Source organism: Pyxicephalus adspersus, chromosome 3 (genome assembly GCF_032062135.1).
Source record: "Pyxicephalus adspersus chromosome 3, UCB_Pads_2.0, whole genome shotgun sequence".
NCBI classification, from domain to species: domain Eukaryota; kingdom Metazoa; phylum Chordata; class Amphibia; order Anura; family Pyxicephalidae; genus Pyxicephalus; species Pyxicephalus adspersus.
Window position 1 is genome coordinate 99039220 of NC_092860.1, and position 20054 is coordinate 99059273.

General features: G+C 37.9%; 1 protein-coding gene across 4 annotated transcripts in view; it reads left to right on the forward strand.

The window, feature by feature from the left end:
• The window catches only part of JADE1 (jade family PHD finger 1), a 53980-nt gene that overhangs the window by 13776 nt on the left and 20150 nt on the right, over window positions 1–20054 (forward strand). For all 4 annotated transcript variants that reach the window (XM_072405822.1, XM_072405819.1, XM_072405820.1 and 1 more), the window contains exons 3-8: window positions 7039–7118; window positions 9349–9506; window positions 13000–13190; window positions 16427–16638; window positions 19251–19418; window positions 19894–20010. In XM_072405822.1, the coding sequence (XP_072261923.1) occupies window positions 7039–7118; window positions 9349–9506; window positions 13000–13190; window positions 16427–16638; window positions 19251–19418; window positions 19894–20010 (926 nt within the window). The remainder of the gene's footprint in view (window positions 1–7038; window positions 7119–9348; window positions 9507–12999; window positions 13191–16426; window positions 16639–19250; window positions 19419–19893; window positions 20011–20054) is intronic.

Here is a 20054-nt window from a genome sequence, read left to right on the forward strand (position 1 = left end):
CACATACCTATAGACAAAACCACATAAACATATTTTGTATTGGATTGGATACAGGACTTTGTATCCAATACAAAGTGAGAGTTTGAATTTACCAATTACATACTTTGTATTTATTTTGAATTATTTTGTTTTGGATTGGATACAGGAGTTTGTATTCCATCCAATACAAAATGTGTTTGAATGAGTTTCAATTTGAATTTCCCGCACACGCGCCGACGTCATCGTACGCGCCAACGTACACGCTACGGAGGGAGAAGAAGCCGGCCGGCTTCTTCTTCCCGGAGAGGGCACCCGACGCTGGAGATCGACGCTGGAACACGACGCTAGATGATCGCAGCGGGACCGGGTAAGTGATCGATAAACCCGAACTTTTCTCACTGTATTTTCATACAGTGAGAAGAGTTCGGGGTTATCGATAATTGTAATTATTTTAAACTCGAACCAAGGTCGGGGTTATCGCTCAGGTGGTTAAGGTACATCTCTAGCTAAAACCTTTTATTTTAGTTTGATAGTGGAGGATGGTCAAAACCCTGGTATTTTTTTAAATTGCTTTGTCTTTTCTGCAAAAATAAAAATTATCTCCTGAGAAACATGGGGAAGTCCTTCCAAATCTCTCCAGATTGAGGGGAAATCCTTATCATTTGCCTCTGAAAAGAAATAATCCTCTATTTTCTCTTACCTCCTTTTCCAGTGACAGCCTTAACATTTTAGATTTCCTATTACTGTCTGTTTCAAACAGCTTTGAAACCTGCAGTGTTTCTCAACCAGGGTTCCTCCAGAGGTTGCTAGGGGTTCCTTGAACAATAGGCAGTTTGTGCCTCTCATTTCAGTTTAGGTGATACCAATGATCTCTCTGGCTATGTGTAAGGGTGACATTCTCCAGCAATGTAACCACCACACTAATGTACTGTGAGCTGTGGATGTACAAATTAAAGCAGAGGTTCCCTGAAGATATGAAAGTTATTTCCAAGGTTTCCCCAATGTAAAAGGTTTGAGAAAGGCTGATCCAACCCTTCCATGCTCAATCTAAAAGATATTTTGGGTAGAGATGCGTGTTATTTAAACAAGGATAGGTTGAATCTATATTTGCTTTTTGGAAAGACAAGTCAGCATGAAAACAAAAAAGATAGTTTTTTGGAAGTGCATTTGTAATAGTGATACATCCACTTTCCAATCTTCATGGCATTGAGGAAAAAGGGTGGCTCACAATTTCTGGTCAATTTGTGAGGGTTGGTGCCAGCCATTGCCAGAAAGGACCTGAAATTATCAGATAAAACAGTAGAAATAGGTGAAATGCCAGGTTGCCTCAAAGCCCATTTACAGCTTGGGCTAAAAAAAAGACAAATACTGTGACTGGCTTACTGATTCATCATTGTTCCTCTTTTGGGTTGTATGACTGGCAGCAACTCGGAGCATCATTCTGCCCATTACCTCTGAGTTCATTGCCTCTACACCTTGCCCTTGATTCCCACAAAAATAAAGTGGCATCATGCCATTACATTCTGACAGAATTGGTTATTATATACCCGCTGCCACAAGAAACATAGTTGATGAGGACCTGTTATGTCACTATAAAAGGCCTAAAAAACTGTATGTAAAAAAAGTTTTGTTTAAAGAGTGCGGGGGTGCACCAGTGGGTGCAGGGGTGAATCTGTGCCAAGGATTTTGCTTTACCACAAACGTTTCATTATGTGAAAAGAATAATATCTGTAAATTATATTATGTCCTAAAATCAGACCAATAATTTTATGAATACATTTCTGATGTGTCATAACATTACATCTAAACACATAATGCCATTCAATATATTCAAAAGAAACCCACACATGCACATGGAGAACATAGCATTTCCTTACAGATAGTGTCCAAGATTTGAACCTAGTAGCCTAGTGTTGCTAAGCAGGGGTGCCGCCAACACTAGTACATCATGTTTGTAGAATGACATCTGTAACAAGCACAGTTTAGCTAACCAGACTTCAGTTAGCAAGGTAGTGTGGTCAATGTGGTTAGGTAGGTTGAACCTCTGCGATAAATAATTCATACCTCTGCTAGGGAAACACTAATGTAGTCCTCACGGGCAAATGTGTACCATACTCCCCCAGCATTGGATGTTATGTTATGGATGTTTTTTCTGATCTATGTAACCTGATGCCAAATAATGCCATTAAGACTAGATGAAAGAGATCATTTTTTTCACAAATGGCCCCAATCCAGCAACAACATTCCACATGCTGTCAGTGTTTTAACCTAAACCAAAAAGTAGTATGGAAATATGGATTGTGAATGGCATATATGGTGCAGCCTATTTACATAACGGTGTAGATTTCATCCTAGCATGTAGAAGAGGTAGCTGAATTTGTGAACTTTACCTGGTATGGCCATGATGTGGGCAGGTAAAGATCTCTGCTGGACAGAAAGACTTTTCTAGGCACTGAACCTTTCATCTTCCATATAAAAGAATCTCTCATGGGAGCAGTTACTTTTTTAAATCGATTGCCAATCCGGCAGATAATAATCCTCCATGTGGGTCATCCCCTTCCAGGTACTTATTTTGTTTTCTGTGATATGATGTTATACTGCAGTCATAACTGCATCTTCTTCTGACGGGATGTCTGCAGAACTGGCTGTCAGCAGCAGTACTTACCAATGGGATGAAATACGGGTGAATCAGTCCTTATTTTCAGAACTGCTCAATAAGCCATCAGTGTTGAGAGAAGCCAGGAAAACAGTAGAGTGTAATCTGAATTCCACAGAACATGTTTACCGCAATGATTAGCTGCACAAAGAATGCCTTGAAAAGTGCCCACAGATGTCTCGAAAGTCAGGAATGCTATTTGCTCCGACATGAATAGCGGTTTACCAGAAGTCATCTGGAAGTTTCAACTCCACATTGCCAAAATAGATCTACTTACAGCAGTGCTTTATACTTCATTGAAATAAGAACTTGTTAAAAGATCTTGCTGCAAAACATAATATGGCTTTTGTTTGTTTGTTTTTTTTCTTATAGCAAAGACATTGTAAACATGTTTATTGCTCTTGTGTGCATTCTTCTGTTTACATACTAAGTTTCTTTTATTGCTATGTTTTGCATGCTTTTATGGGGACTGTACCTGTATATCCAGTATGACTGTCATCTGATACAACTGATGTTCCTTTACAAGACAGTAAAACTGCTCTAGGAAACTATACTGGGAGGTTGGGACAAATAAATTCAGTACAAATAAGTTTTCCACTTTTAAAGCGGTTTTTGCCATTCTTTTCATAGTATACGGCATATTTGCTTGTTAGTTCAGACTTGCTTGCCAAAGCAAATCCCTCCCCTCCCCTCATCCCTTCTCGGTAAGTCGCTGACCTGGCACACACTCTGTGCAATAGACACAACAAAGGAAAGGTTACAACCTCTGATAATTGTTCCAATTGCTGTACAGAAATGTATGTCCTTTGTATGTGATGCCCTCACACCCAGATTTTTTTATAGATGTCACAGAACTTCTCTGTCCAAAATGTTTAAAAACTTTCTTTTTCTTTTAGGTTTTAAATTTAACTTGTTTGTCATTTTTAAGTCCAAAACGATAAGACTGTGATGAAAAAAAGTGACCCAGATAAAATTCCCAACATAGATATGTACATATGTGCATTTTAATTGCTGGTTGATGATTTGGTTGATTTGGATTTATAGATAGGATTGATATTGGGCAGAACACTTTCATGCATTATCTGTCGGGGAAAAAAGTAAAAACTTTACATTAAAAGAATCTGTCACAATGAATGTTGTCCACATTGCTGTCCTTTATATATCAGCAATTAAGGGATTGCTGCAAGTGAGCTAAATACTTAGAACCCCTGAGGAGTAGACTATAAGGCAATTTGGATTTTTTAGATCATATTTGGTATCTGTGTTAGGAGCCTATGCCATTTTCACATGCAAGTCTTAAAAGTTGAGAATGGGATGGACACCTGTGCAGACTTTTTGACACCAAAGATGAAATTATGTCATTAGAACAGGGGTGGTTCAAAAAATGTCATACATCCTGATTCTGGACTTTTAACATCTGCCTTGCCACACTCAGTAGTGATTGGAATAAGTTGTTTGTGTTGATATAAATGCAGAGTTATTTCCTACACATGTAGTGTGTGTGTTACCCATGTTCCATCCCTTTATAGATCCTGTGTGTGGCCTGCACTTAACTTTTTAATGTTGGCCTACAAAATGTAGCATTTTTGTGAACTAATAGGTGTGAGCCCTGTTGTCTTGCCCTTCAGAATCCATATTTTCATACTATTTTTTTTTTTTTTCTACAAAGCACTTTTGGACCAGAGCTATTTTACATTCCTACCTTTTTCAGTTATATGTATGTCATACCTTGACTGTGTGTATGTATGAGTTTGTATGTAATACATACTCCTTTTATTTGGTGGGGGTGGGTGGGGTGCATTAAGGCAAACTGGCTATATTGTTTTGCAAAAAATATTTATCCATGTATACTGTAGACTAAATTGACCTGAAACAGTAATAAGATGCCCCCAACCATTAAGAAAAAGTCGATTTACCATAAATAGTTGTACATTCTTTACTATTCTGTTCATTTTCTTGCTAGAAGACACTAAAAATAAAGGTTAACTAAGGGTCAATAGGAGTACATTTGTAAGGTGTGTTTTTTTTTTTTTATATAATATATATTTAAAGTGCTGCATTAGTAAAGATCTGTAAAATGTAACTGCAGCAGTTCCTCTTCATTGTGAATGGCTGAAAGGTTCTAGTTACTAAGTTTCCATGAATGATCACTGCAAGTAGAAGTTTCCATTCAAGGAGTGGTACATAACTGCAGTGTGTAAATGTGTATGCTTCTACCCCATTGATTCCCAGTGTCTAATGTCCACATTCACAAAGGCATACATGAAGTTGTATTAATATACTGTAACTGAACTAACTGTAACTGATTTTTTTTTTTTTTTTTTATCACATGCACTGACTGACCCATATATTTTAAAAGCCACTGGTCACCATTGTCCTTTTCCAAGATAAATTTTATGTCTGGGTTGATGACTTTTGGGGACTGTTGCCCAAGGGCTTGTTCTTGCCAAGAAACATCCAGTAATACACAAAATTATGTTATATTGCATTTTAAAAAGCCTTATTTACCTGATTGCATGCAACCGATCAGCACAGCCAAACTGCATAATGCAGGTTTTTTTTTTTTGTTCACTGTAAAAAGATCCCACGCCCCCCCAATGTACAAGAAGAAAGCACTTTGTTGAAATGAGCCCTAATAAAAATCATATTGCAGTTTCCACTGTCTTTGTGTTGTGCAGAATTGCACAGGAATACATAACACATCTGGTGAGAATGAGTCAGAGCACCTCTCTCCTGCTATTACTCAGCAGCCAGTGACATGCTTACATTTAAGTTGCATATTTCAGTAACTACAAGTCTGAAGTCATCCAGTGCCTCATGGCCTACGATTCAGAGGTGTTCTAATAATGGTAAAACTTGTTTTCAGAAATTTATCTGACCCAGTAACTAGCCTTTTGGACCTGTGCCTCACAGTGTAATACAGCTGTCTCTTTTGGACATGGTGCTGTTAAGGCCACACTAGTTTTGCTAGTATTTGGGGAAAAAATAACTGTGCTTTTCAGCACCCACAAGAAAGAGTTAACTGTCTGTTTCTGTCAGCCACGGTTATGTCTTGCAAAATTCAGAAAAATCATGTGATGATCCATCCTCCAGCTAGTATGGTGGTCAGTGCATGAGTACTTTTGGATGATTAGACCTGAACCTGCAGAGAAAGTTTAAGATACTCTAGAAGTATAAATTCTGATGCATTCGTTAGAATTATCTTGCCTAAAAGAAAAAAAAATCCACTTACCTTCAATCCCACAGCGCAGCCAATTAGTTAGGAGGTGTCTTCCATCGGGTCCTGCGTCGTCTTGGCATCTGTCTCAAATTTTTCTCTTCTCACAAAAAGGCTCCCTATGCGCATGCAGGGCATGTGCAGAAGGAGCACCCTAGAGCCTAGAACACCCTAGAGAAATTTAAAAAAGGGTGTTGCACTTAAAAAACAGCTTGCATGAATACTGGAAAATACTAGTATTACTAATAGTAGTAATACCAGGTGTGTGTGTGTGCCTCCTGTAATACACTAACCATCCTCAATCACACACAGAGAAGCAATAAGTAACTTTACTGAGTGTATGCACCCACATGTGTCTCTATGCTACAGGTTACAACTCCCCGCTAGTACAATCCCTGTTCAGTCAAATTTAGGACTAAAGATAAACTTCCCCATTGACAATGTGTGTGTTAAACCTCAGTGCTCAACCCAGAAATTTTTTTAAGCCGGGTGGGAAGAAGATGTAGGTGGGTGGCAGCCCCTGTATTGTGACCAAACTCTAGTAACCACCCAAAAACAGCCGGGTGGGTGCTGAAAAGTGCCGGGTGGTGCACCCAGCTAAAAGGGCCTGGGGAGAACACTGAACCTGATTATTATATTATTTATGATGGGATACTAGCTTACATCTTTCTTTGCAGCATGTTTGCAGATGTAGAATTATATTAAAGAAATTTGAACTTACAATACCATTTTAAAGTTTATGAGATTTAGTGATTTGGTTTACATATTCTTTAGTTAGACTGCTGAGAGTTTTGTGTTAGAAGTACCTGCTTCCATTGGCATCTGAACTTTTTGATGCGTATTTTTGTTTTTGATAGCTTCCATTAAACATTCTCATAGAAAGCTTAGCTGATTTTTCACATTGTTTTAGGCTGCTAATAAATTAAAAGCCTTTCAAGGATTTGTGCAAATGGCTATCGAATAACAGCGGAAAAAAATTCCGTGGGAAGAGTGTTTACAAGTGATCATTTTCAGTGGTACTTTGACAAAATGCATTAAAGGCTAAATGTTATGGGGAAAAAAAAAAGAGAAAATAATTGTTATATATATTATGGATAAAAATGTTTGTAACAATGGATTTCAGGGTGAACAGTTTGAAGCCTATTTTTTATTTTTCTTTAAAAACCTTTTTTTTTTTTTTTCATAGGCCTCTCTACATCTTGGTCACAGAATTCAAGGTCTCGCCATGATAGAAGTTCACGGCATGAAGATCGCAAACCTTCAGAGGTAATTTGGGCTCCAATAATGTTGATTTGTGCTCAGTTGTGTGACGTAAAGGTAACCATTGGACAAAACTGCTTGCAGAAGGCTGTTTTTTTGTCCCTTCAGGATTTACACAGTCTTGAACTCATGGTGGTTTCATGGGCTACATATGGGTTTTGCACTGCATCGATTGGATGTATTTGATGGCTAACCACCTAATCAGCTTGTCGCCATCTATATTGGAAAAATGTGTAAAATCTTGTGTCAGCTGGTGCAAAAGCATTTGTTCTACTGGCCACTGTGCTGGTCTCCCTGCTAGTCTTCTCCCAGCCCCCTTCTTGCATTCTGCTGCTTCTCTCCATGCTGTAAATGTTCAGTCTGACCCTGGTCCCTGTGTCCCGCCACTTCTTTTCCAGCCCCCCTTTTCCCTCATTTACCTGCACCATTTTCTCTGCCTTTCTCTTTTTTTGCAAAGAGTACTGATCTTTAGCATGGTTCAGTAGATCAAAAGTCCCCCATCATAATTTATGAATAGGTTTGTTTTACAACAAACTCATTCATACAATTGTGAGTAGGGTAAATGGGAAAAGTAAAGTTATACTGTGAATAATAATAAAACATAACATGCTATAAAAATACATTTTAAATATTTAATACAGTTAGCACAGTTGTCTTTTTGCCAAATTCAAGAATACCTTCCTCTCTGCTGACGTCCACAGGGTTGTTTTGTATACCAATATACAAATTAGAAGGTCTTAATAGATTCCTCCCGCATAGCAATATTGTAAAACTTTCAAGACGGTTGTCAATCTTCCCAGAAGTGAATGTTCCTGCAAATTCACCCCAAGGTCAGATCACTCAATGTGCAAAGAAGTTGCAAAAAACCCAAGAGCTGCATCTCAGTCTCTGCAGGTCTCGGGGAGAGAGAGTTAAAGTTCTTGACTGTACAAATAGCAAAACCAAGGAAAGGGCGTCTTCTCTCTAAAAAGAACATGGCAGCATGGCTTAGGTTTGCAAAGTTCAATCTAAATAAATCACATGAATTAAGAAAAAATGTCTTTTGAAAAGATGAAAACAAAGTGGAGATGTTTGGTGAAAAGCAAAGACCTCAACCCAGCACAAACATCTTAAGCTAACTGTTAGGCTGGGTGTTGAAGGGTTAATGCTTTGGGCTTCTTTTGCAGCCCGGGACCTGGGCCCCTGGGCCCCTGGCAGTAATTGAGTCAATAAGGAACTCAAATGAACTGTATATCAAATATTGTCCAATGTGAAGCCATCAATTTGTAAAAAAAGAGTGGGCTAGACTTCCTTTACAATGATGTGAAAGACTGATAAATAGACTTTGATAAATAATCACTGATAAATAAAATACTGATAAATACTGAGTACTGATAAATAATCTACCTGCCAAGGAATCAATAGGTGCATTAGTCAATAGTTGCATACATTTACCTGAGTTTATGCATCTACTAGGGCTTTTCGCTGGTCTCTTAAAGTCACAAGTCTTATTCCCTTGCTCTGTGCTAGTTGGCCCTTACAATAGGTTGAACAGCGTTTGGGAAGTGACATGGGAGCTCTCTTCTATGGGGCAGTACACTGTGAGATTAGGCCACTTGATGGCCGCCCCAGAAGGTCGTCATTGACAGCTTTGATTCCAAATAACAAATAGTTTCCAAATAGTTGAATAGTGCTGGTTATCATTTACCTCAGAAGTAGTGGTAAGTAGAGCTTCCATGTTGGACAGTGTCTGATGAAGGATGAATTTTGTATTGCAAGTAGTATTTTTTTGTGACCTAAAAATAATAATGATTAAAAAAACAGAGTTCTGCTTATTTAAATGGTCTCACCATTTATTTAACAACTTTTGTGTTTTGAAAACTGGAGTATATAATAAATCTGAGGAACGATCCAGAATGAAGTAATAGTTGGGATACTATCCAGTTTTGTTACAATCTATCCATAAAGATTAGCAGTTCAGTGGATATCATGCATGCTGGATCACATCACTGAAGTAAAAGATCTAACTTTTTTACATTTCTGCTTTGTTCATTATTTTTATAGCTATGTTTATTTTCATTTTGCATATTGCTGTCTTTTCCATGTTGCTGACAGGAGTTATTTTAATCCCAGACAACTGTTATTTGGCCCAGTGGGATAAGCCTTTACTGTTAATGTCCACCCTGATGATAATTTGCTTCTGCCAGCATGGTAATATAATGGATTAAAATGTTAATAATACCACACTGTCATGCAGGTGTTCCGAACAGACCTGATCACAGCTATGAAGCTTTATGATTCGTACCAGCTAAATCCAGAGGACTATTATGTACTGGTGGATCCATGGCGGCAGGAGTGGGAGAAAGGTGTCCAAGTGCCTGTGAACCCAGAGCTAATCCTGGAGCCAGTTGCCAGGTAAGAGTGTAAAGTGAGAATTCTAATACAAGGCAGCAGCTGATTATACACACAGGAAATCACAAAATGCTCTTGTTGTTTATTTTGCATGGTGAAGCATAAACTTAAAAATCATGTTGCTCATTGATCCTGTGTAAATGCTGGCTGCAGCCTGCTGTAATTTCCAGGTCCCATTTCTGCTGAACTGGAACTGGTGCATTGTCTGTTGGCTGTGATTAAAAATTTTTAGGGGGGGGTTGGACCATAGATTTAATGCATTAAGACTTGGTGAAGTTAAAAAGGCTTACTTTATTAATAAGGCTTCATATACACATAAAATGGAAATAAAGCTTTATACCAAATATTATTTATATATATATATATATATATATATATATATATATATATATATATAAATACTAGATTATATGTATACTAGATTACTTTACCTGTTAACATACTTAGCAAAGTCTATTTTGTAATTAAAGCCTAAAAAGTTCCACCTGTGTGGACCAGCAATTTGGAAGTAAATATCACCTTAGGAGTTTTAAGACGATGCAGCCGGAGTCTGCATCTCCCACTAGGAGAGCTGTCAAACCAGTGGCAGAAGGCTGCTTGTAAAAATAAACTGTATTAAAAGGTCTTTTAAATCCAACTTTTGGTAACCAAAGCCTAAAGAAAGTAAAACTTCACCTCTTTGGTGAGTCCACACTGATTGCACTTCTCAAGAGGTTTTTCACACAAAAGATGGTGGTCAGTCCTAGATTTGTTCTCTAGCTATTTCCCTAATGACTGAGTGTGACATACTGAATCCCCAACATTAGGTGGTCTACATGAGTATGACCTATACCTATTGTTTTCAGTGATTCCTCTGATCTAGAAGACGCGTAACATTTATTTTATATGGGCAAGGATTGGGCAATGTCCTGCTGGTTCAGCCAGTAAAGGATCATAGCAGTCCTGTCACTTATATGAAGACATAACTTATGTTATGCTGTCCCAACATTAATAGCCTATAAAAGGTAAAATTTGGTTTGTGTAGGCAAACTATCTCAGAGTGCCTCAAAAAATGCAACCCACAATGTCATTCTATGGGCTTCACAATGTTTAGAGTTAACATGTCATGATGCAGATATGGAGGTTGTTTTTGTTAAGGTATTGGTTTCGAAAAAAAAAAAAGTTACCAGGCCTGTATGCTCCTCCTTAGTCTGGGATACTTTTTTAAGTGTACCTGGTTTGGAACAATATGAAATTCTGGAACATCAGAGGACACTTCCGTAGCTGCATGCTGTTCAGTGTCTCAAAGTTTTGAAGCAAGAGGGTTAATACAACAACCAGGTGAATTGCATTTTCAGAACGACAGGTTTCTGTATTGCCAGTGCATGATTCAGTTCAAGTGTATACAAATACATCCTTTTGGTTTTTTTTGCTACTGGATTACTATAATGAATGTTACAAAATACAAAAACTGCACTTACATCAAATGACAACTGACCAAAGGTTCAATGTATATTAGGTCATATGCACCTCAATTAATTATTTATTTATTTTGTAAATTAATGTTTGACTTTGTATTGTCAGCATCTAGCCCTCTGTGCCAAACAGATCAGCCATTCTGCATGCAGTGCACCCACAGAGGTGACAATTGTTTTACACTTGGATGCCATAACATTCTCTGTAGTGCACTTTGCTGCAAAATGTTACTCAATAGAATTGCGGTTAGATAGTATTATTATTTTTTGTTGAATAAAACGTTTATTTTTGCAGTAGCTTACCTCTGATATGGTTACAGTCATCCTAGACAAATTGATCTCCAGTCGTGTACCCCCAGCTGGGTGTGTAAGGTGAAAATCAATGTCTAATTTCTAGTCGCAGTACAGTATTGGATGCACTTTGAGAGGTGGCACACTGTGAAGTGATGACTGGAAACAGCAGTCTACAGGCAAGCGTGGGAAGACAAATCAGGCTTTCTGCCTGTATATTATTTCACATTTGTTTAGAGGATTCCCGAGGAGATACCACAGATGTTTACCTGCATTTAATTACTTATTATTTTATTACTCTTTCCACTGTAAACCTCTGACATACAAAAGGAATTATTTTTTAGACAAATTCTAAAAATGGCATGGCATCTAGAAAAGAAATGGCTAGATTATGTTGGCTGGCACATGCAGATTTTAGTACATACCTGAAATACCACAAGAACCGCTGCCAGTTTTTTTCCCCATAACTAAACTAAATATAAATGGTTTATTAATTTGCATGGATGACCTCCAGCACGCAGGTGATCTTCAATAAAAAAAAAATAAAAAGTAAGGATTGTCTAAAAATAAAATGTATATATGCCAATTACACTGATTTTTTTTTTTTTCATCCTTTGACCAAGATGAGTTGAAACTTGTAGGCTGGTAGTATAGTAATGAAGTGCATAGTGCCCACCTAGTCACGCAAGGCTTTTTGTTGCACACAATGGATGTTTAGTATTATGAATTTTGTTTTGTGGACTGTTTTGGTGTGGTAACTTCAGTAATGCTTTGCTGTCTGAAATTTTTGGAGAAAAATTGTGGGGTTTGTTATCTACCACATCTACATTGGTATAGTGTAGCAAAGGATAAGTGGCTGAGTCAAGTTCATTATGCTGAAAGTGTTTTTCCCTCCGAAAGTAGGGAAAGATCCCTTTTACAACTGGATATTTTCGCTTCTCATGTTTCAGTCTACAGTACAACTGTGCATTCCTCACTCCATTCAAAACTGAAAACATTTGAAGCATTTCATTTTTTCTGTTGTGTTTAGTTATTGACTGATCAATCGGGCAATGCAGTTTTGTCTTTTTATCACTAAAAAATTGTTTTTTTCATATTAGACGATTTCTCATGACATTGCTTTGTAGTAAATAGGTAATTTGTTCAGTACTGGTTTACCTTGTGTTGTGTTTTACCCTCTTCTATGGGTGCAGTGGTTTTCCTGCTACAATTCAAAACCATACTGATAGTGTACTGATTTCTGGCCAAATTCATGTTCATGTGTGTATACGGTGGCTTCAGAAAGTATTCAGACCTCTTCACTTTTTTTTAGGTCTTGTTTTGTTGCATCCTGTCCTGTTTTATTTGTTTTCCTCAATAATCTACACTCGGTACCCCATATTGAGAAAGGGAAAATATAATTTTAAAAAATTTGTGAGTTAGTTATTTAAGAAAAATGGAAGAAGCAATTGTCGCATCAGACTGCAACATAACAAAATTCAATCTGAATATTGGTCTGAATACTTTCTGAAGCCACTGTATTTATGTGTGTGTGACATACACAGTTAAAATGGATCCAGTTATCTTGGTGACAAAAGGATGCAATGAGAATATAAAGGTCATTAAAAAGGGTTTTTTTTTTAATTATTGATCCGGTCTTTGTGTAATATGGACAGTGTGCATGCCCATAGCAAACCTTTTCTTAGTGTAAAATATTTGTGATTTTGTAGCATTTTTTTGCTTAATTTATTCTTGTGATTTTGTTTTTTTAGAGTAATGGCTGACAATGAGAAAGTAGTGACCTTCAGTAGACCTCGGAAATATATCCACTCCTCTGGATCTGACCCTCCAGAACTAGGATATGTTGACATCCGGACTCTTGCAGAAGGGGTTTGCCGCTATGACCTAAATGAGATGGATGTAGCATGGCTTGAACTGATTAATGAGGAATTCAAAGAAATGGGTAATATTCACTAGTCTGCATCATGCAATATTCTCCTTGTCATATATTAAGTAAAAAACAGATTGACAGCAGTTACATATGCTGCACAGGTTTTGTTATACCTGTTATAATGTATATCTCTAACCAAAATGTTCTTTGGGCTGGAAAGATTTAAAGCCCATTCCAGGGCAAAATTTGCCCATATCTTGTTCCTTCCCTTATCTAATCCATCCCATAATTCAGAAAAATATCCTAGCCTAAATTGACTGGGTACTTGACAGTACTTGACTGTTACCTTGTTGGGGGGCTGCTGCAGTCATACCCATGCTAGCTGGCCCCTTCATATCCCTTGTTTAATACATTACCTTTTGACCTATTTAGAAAAGGACATCACAGTAAACCAGAGGTTGGATTAAGTTGACACCAAGTCAAGTCTCAAGTCACCAAGAATTCTTCCAAGTCGAGTCCCAAGTCAAGTCACTTTATTTATCCCCATATAGAAACAGAGCTTTAAACCTGTTCTTGAGCACAGGATCACATTCTAAGTCAAGGACCTTCTCTGACAGCTGAAGGGGTCGAGGAAGAAGGCAGTGAGGCTTCTGTAACACTGCCTTCCTCTCTGCCCCCTTCAGCTGTCAGAGGAGAAAGCCGTGGACTTAGAATGCAAGAAAGGTAGGGGGGAAGGCAGTAAAGCTTCTGTAACGCTCGTGGGCAGTCATGGGTTTGTCTCGAGAGAGGTAAATAAGGGTAGCGTGCGGTGTTATGACTCATTTTTACTCATACAAGTTCTAGCACAAAGGTTGTATACCAAGCAAAATGTTTCGTGTCCAAACAGGACTTATTCCAAAGCAGACTTCGACCGAGGTACCACTGTATTTACATACATACACGTTTTAAAATGCTGTTGGCATATTTATTCATGAGGAATAAGAAACTATCCATTTTTACAACTAAATGCTAACCTAGAATTAGTTGTTTCAGTCCAGGTAAAAGTAAACATACAGAAAGCTGGTTACATTTCTAAAGTAAATGGCATGAACACAGCTTTTCCTTAATGAATAGCTGCACTGTATTGTGTTTCTTTGCAATTTTATGAGGTTATTGGCAGAGGAGTTATTAGTGTTAATTACTGAATATATTCCCATTTAGAAATTACAGTAAATCGTTACCACTTTATAACAACACAGTGGTGTAATAATACCCATGGTGGATTGGTTTTTGTTTGTCTGATATTTTACTAATTTTTATAACAGTTTTTAGAAAATGCTACAGCAAGCCACTTATATCAGTCTAGCCCCTGAAAATATGTCCAAAATTTTTTGGTAGAGCAGGTAAGCATTAGAACCCCTTTCAAGTTTTGCAAACAGAGATGACTTTGAAGTGATTTGCCCTTGCTTACTTTGACATTGATAAATGGGAAAATTGGTAAAAAACAGAACTTGGCCAGCAATAGGGAGCTTAATAATAAATTGGATTCCAGTTTGGTTTGGATGCCCTTATTGGGTGTTAAATGATTTCTGGTAGGCAGCCCTCTTGAGGAAAGATACTCTGGTTTTGCCAGTGGAACACTACTCTTGTAATCTCAAAACAATTTATTGCTCATGCAGGTAGGTCCATAAGTATTTGGACAGAGACAACTTTTTCTAATTTTGGTTCTGTACATCACAATTAATTTTAAATGAAACAACTCAGATGCAGTTGAACTGCAGACTTTCAGCTTTATTTCAGTGGGTTGAGCAAAAAGATTGCAGAAAAATGTGAGGAACTAACACAATTACTTCATTTCAGGAGCTCAAAAGTAATTGGACAAATTAAAAAACTGAAAATAAAATGTTCATTTCTAATACTTGGTTGAAAACCCTTAGCTGGCAATGACAGCCTGTAGTCTTGAACTCATGGACATCACCAGATGCTGGGTCTTCTCCTTTTTAATGCTCTGCCAGGCCTTTACTTGCAGCGGCTTTCAGTTGCTGTTTGTTTGTGGTCTTTTCTGTCCGAAGTTTAGTCTTCAACAAGTGAAATGCATGCTCAATTGGGTTCAGATCAGGTGACTGACTTGGCCATTCAAGAATATTTCACTTCTTTGGTTTAATAAACTCCTGGGTTGCTTTGGCTGTATGTTTTGGGTCATTGTCCATCTGTATTATGAAACACCTCCCAATCAATGTGACTGCATTTAGCTGGATTTGAGCAGACAGTATGTCTCTGAACACCTCAGAATTCATTCGGCTGCTTCTGTCCTGTGTCACATCATGGATAAACACTAGTGTCCCAGTGCCACTGGCAGCCATGCACGCCTAAGCCATCACACTGCCTCCGCCATGTTTTACGGATGATGTGCTATGCTTTAGATCATGAGCTGTTCCACACCTTCGCCATACTTTTTTCTTGCCATCATTCTGGTAAAAGTTGATCTTAGTTTCATCTGTCCAAAGAATGTTTTTCAAGAACTGTGCTGGCTTTTTTAGATGTTTTTAGCAAAGTCCAATCTAGCCTTTCTATTCTTGAGGCATATGAGTGGCTTGCACCTTGCAGTGCACCCTCTGTATTTACTTTCATGCAGTCTTCTCTTTATGGTAGACTTGGATATCGATACGCCTACTTCCTGGAGAGTGTTGTTCACTTGGTTGGCTGTTGTGAAGGGGTTTCTCTTCACCATGGAAATGAATCTGCGATCATCCACCACTGTTGTCTTCCGTGGATGTCCAGGTCGTCTTTCTCATGATTTTTGTTTCTTCAGGATGAAAATAATTTATAGTTTATGGTTATTTACATATAAATACAATTATTGTTGGAAAAGTCAGAGAGCATAAAAGTCCACAGTGTTCTCTCCAGAAATGATCTGAAGCTAGGTGGGAAGAAGCTGTGGGCATTGCAACACATGACAATTTGTGTTCCCTTTTTGTACTTTGTTCCAGCTTTCTCTTGTCCCAATTCAGTATGTCCCATTTTTCCATATTCTTTGTAATATGCCCCCACTGTCCAGTGCCCCTGTATTATGACCCAACTCTTCTATAACCACCCAAAGATAACCAGAGGGATAATAAGTGCCGGGTGGTGCACCCTGCTAAAAGGGGTACTGGGGAGAGCATGGCTCCACTTTAAACTAGACATTGGTTTTGGTGTTTTTTAAATACATGATATGTCTGGCATATGTAGGCTATAATCGTGTCCTAATTTGACTATGTCCTCGATTGCAGAATTTCCTGTTTTTTTTTTTTTATTGCCTTTCTACAATTGTAAACTTTTATTTAAAGGTTTGCCACAGCTGGATGAATACATGATGGAGCGAGCAATGGAGGTGTTTGAGCAAAAGTGCTATGACAACATGAGCCATGCCATAGAGACAGAGGAAGGCCTTGGCATTGAGTATGATGAGGATGTTGTTTGCGATGTCTGTCAGTCTCCAGATGGTGAAGATGGCAATGAAATGGTCTTCTGTGACAAATGTAACATATGTGTACATCAGGTTAGTAGGATGCTTTTAAAAACACTTGTGGTCTTTTTGGTTGTTCCCAGCAAAATGTTTCTGTATACCCCCCCACGCACACACACATAACCAAGAGATTACTTTGCCTGCCCAATAAGGTAGAGCTAATGCAGCCAAGGTGTTTAAGAACTAGTAAGCTGCAATACTGGTATTACATGTAATGCTGGCTTAGTATTCCTTATGTCAGTGAGTTTTTCTAAGGCTAAAGGCTCATTGTTGCCTCCTTTAGTGTAAACTTACCTCCATTTGTTGACTGACATTGTTCTATTCTATGAGGCATGCATTTGTGATTATCGGCTGGCCCAACCATAAACCACAACTAACACTAGCAGCAAGTGTTTGCCAACTTACCCATTTTGGTTCCTAGTTCTGAGCTGCTCCAGCAATCATTGTATTTGTAGTCTAAAATACCTTTGGTTACATAAAGACATGCATTTGTGGTTTTTATTTGGTCTGCTAGCTAAGTCCTTGCTAACAGTAGAAGTCATGATGTACAATAAAAACCTCCTAACTCCCTTTTGCCAGTATAGTTTTCCTACCTGTCTTTCTTATGCCCTCTGTGGTATATTAAAAAAACAAAACAAAAAAAATCACTTGCACACAATTCCTTCTATATTGAAGTTTTAGTGGTAGCCATATGGAAGTTAGATTATATTTTGTTCAGAATTTTTTTTTCTTTCTTTACATTATTTTACATGTCAGTCTCCCTGGTTTGTTTACTTAGCAATTAAAAGCTTGCAATCATAATCTTGGTTTATTAAAAAAAAAAAAAAAAGACTCCTTATAGGTACACTTGCCAGCTGACTAGCAGATTGGTATATAAAGAACTCCTGTTAATGTGCAGCGGACATTTTTTACTTTATTCAGATCTCCAAATCTAATGATTAAGAATGTTCGAGTAAGCACATATATTAACCTCCCTAGCGTTCTAATTTCTTCCAAATTTCCATGCAAAAAGCGTTACATTTTTTTGCATGGAAATTGCTTTTACATTGTAGGCTTTATTTTTTAGGCATGTCTCACCGAAATACGTCCAATATTTATTACATTTAATTAATAAACTTTAAATAAAAAAAACACAAAAATCTTTTAAAAAAGAATATAATATGAACATTTCTTTGTATTGGACTCAATACAGCTATTTTGTATTGATTCCAATGCAAAATTTTTTGAATTTCCCACCGATCCGCCCACACCGACGTCACTGGGAAACCCCGAAGATCGTCTGCATTGCGCAGAGGTTAAAGCTACCCCGAGTCTGACTTGGTATTACCGCTATTTGCAGGTAAAATCCACCCCGAGTAACCTTCGGGATTACTGCTATGGGGGGGTTAAATAATTTTCAGTTTCAAGCATGCTGATTACATAATTCTCAAGTCCTGTGATCTGCTGCTTTAAAAGTTCTGGTAAGGTAATCTATGGCTTGTTTACATAGCTAGACCATGGTATGTCTTTAGAAGTATGCCTTTCCAATTGAATGATCCATCCCAGGAGAAAATGAACAGTAGGGGCATGAAGGATGCAAATTCATGGGATATTAACTCAATCCAGCCAAAAATAACCAGATTGAGTAACTATTCTTTCTTTTCCATGGGTAACTATGTTCAATTTAAATACTGTTGAAATTAGGATGGATACCATCACTAAACATTTATAGATAGTGTTATTTTCTTACATTTGGAGTGCTGACTGAATGTAAAATTGTTAAACTGTTGTCACACAGTAGACTGAAATTTGTACTGATGCAGCTTAGCGCTATGATCCATTTGGTACTTGGCATATGGGTAGACCTGCCTGTCCAGTAGAAGGCCCATGGATGAGATGTCCCCCTTTATATGCAAACCTAAATCGATGTCACCAGATTTTGTCACATACACTCATGAGGATATCCTTGTAAAAAGATAAGGAATCTAGTTATGTATTGATTAAAAATTGTAAAATCTATTGTTGCACGGTGTAGGATTATATACCTGTAAATGTGATATGTATAGTACCCTAAGCTATCTGGGTACTACTTTCCCAGGGTGAGGGGTCAGATTCCTGGGATTCCAGATTCCTATAAGCTTGCCACCCTTCTCTTAGGGATCGAAATGCAATTTTAGGCAGCATTTTTATACAGCAGACTTCTCTGTATTACCATTATACTTTTTCATTCACCACTGTAAAATCGGATCAGTGAAACTCTAGGGCTTGGGGTATGGTTGCCAAGTCTCCAAATTTTCCTGGTAAGCTGTTCCGTATTCTGCTTTGACACCATATATGTTGTTCCATTCTCTAGACTCCAGCATACATTAATAATTCCTTGAAGTTTAGCTGTATAGACTATGCTGTACAATATACATAACTCCACCTTGCTCTAAAAAATAAACCATGCTTAAGGTTCTGTCTTTCTCAGTGTTTCAATGTAAGTTGTATATCCTCCCACAAATTACAATACACTGTGATATGTGTTATGTACATCACAGTTCTATACTAGCTTCACACTATAAACTACAAGGCTTTACGTATGTGTTTGTTCTTTAAGTGCCTGCATATTTTTTTTATAAAAAATATACAATTATGTTACTTTGTCGCTTATTTGTCCCCTGTAGGCATGTTATGGCATTCTCAAGGTACCTGAAGGAAGTTGGCTTTGTCGCACGTGTGCCCTAGGAGTCCAGCCAAAATGCTTACTGTGCCCAAAAAAAGGAGGTGCCATGAAGCCCACCCGTAGTGGTACTAAGTGGGTCCATGTCAGCTGTGCTTTGTGGATTCCTGAGGTAAATATATCTCTGGTCAAAATTCTTTTAGACTTTTTAGTGCTTGAACCCTGTATACATTGAATGTTCTTTATAAACTTGCATAGAAAGACACCATGCTGGATGACTGATTTTTGAAAACATTTAAGGGATATGTCTACCTGTATGTTATGTTTTAACTGTACGTAGGGCCTGGTGGACTGGGTCAAACTCTTATCTTATGTCTTGGACACAAATTTGTGTATTTCCATCCAACTTTGGGCATTTTTGCAAAGTGCCCCCCATCATTTGCATTCTCCATATTTTAAAATACTCGGAATGGAGAATAGAAAATTCTATAACCATCCTAAGAAGATGGCACACCTGCAGTCCTACGACATGGAGAAAAAAAAATGGTTGTTTAACTTACCCACAATATATCATGTCTGATAATTGGGTTTACATATCGCAAAAACTTGTCTACAGAGGGCACAATCTTGTTTTTGTTTTACTATAGGTGAGCATTGGGAGCCCTGAAAAGATGGAGCCAATCACCAAGGTGTCGCACATCCCTAGCAGCCGTTGGGCACTGATTTGCAGTTTATGCAATGAGAAGGCTGGAGCTTGCATACAGGTAAAAGTCTAGTCATAAACTCTTGCCTGAGAATAGTACTTTTT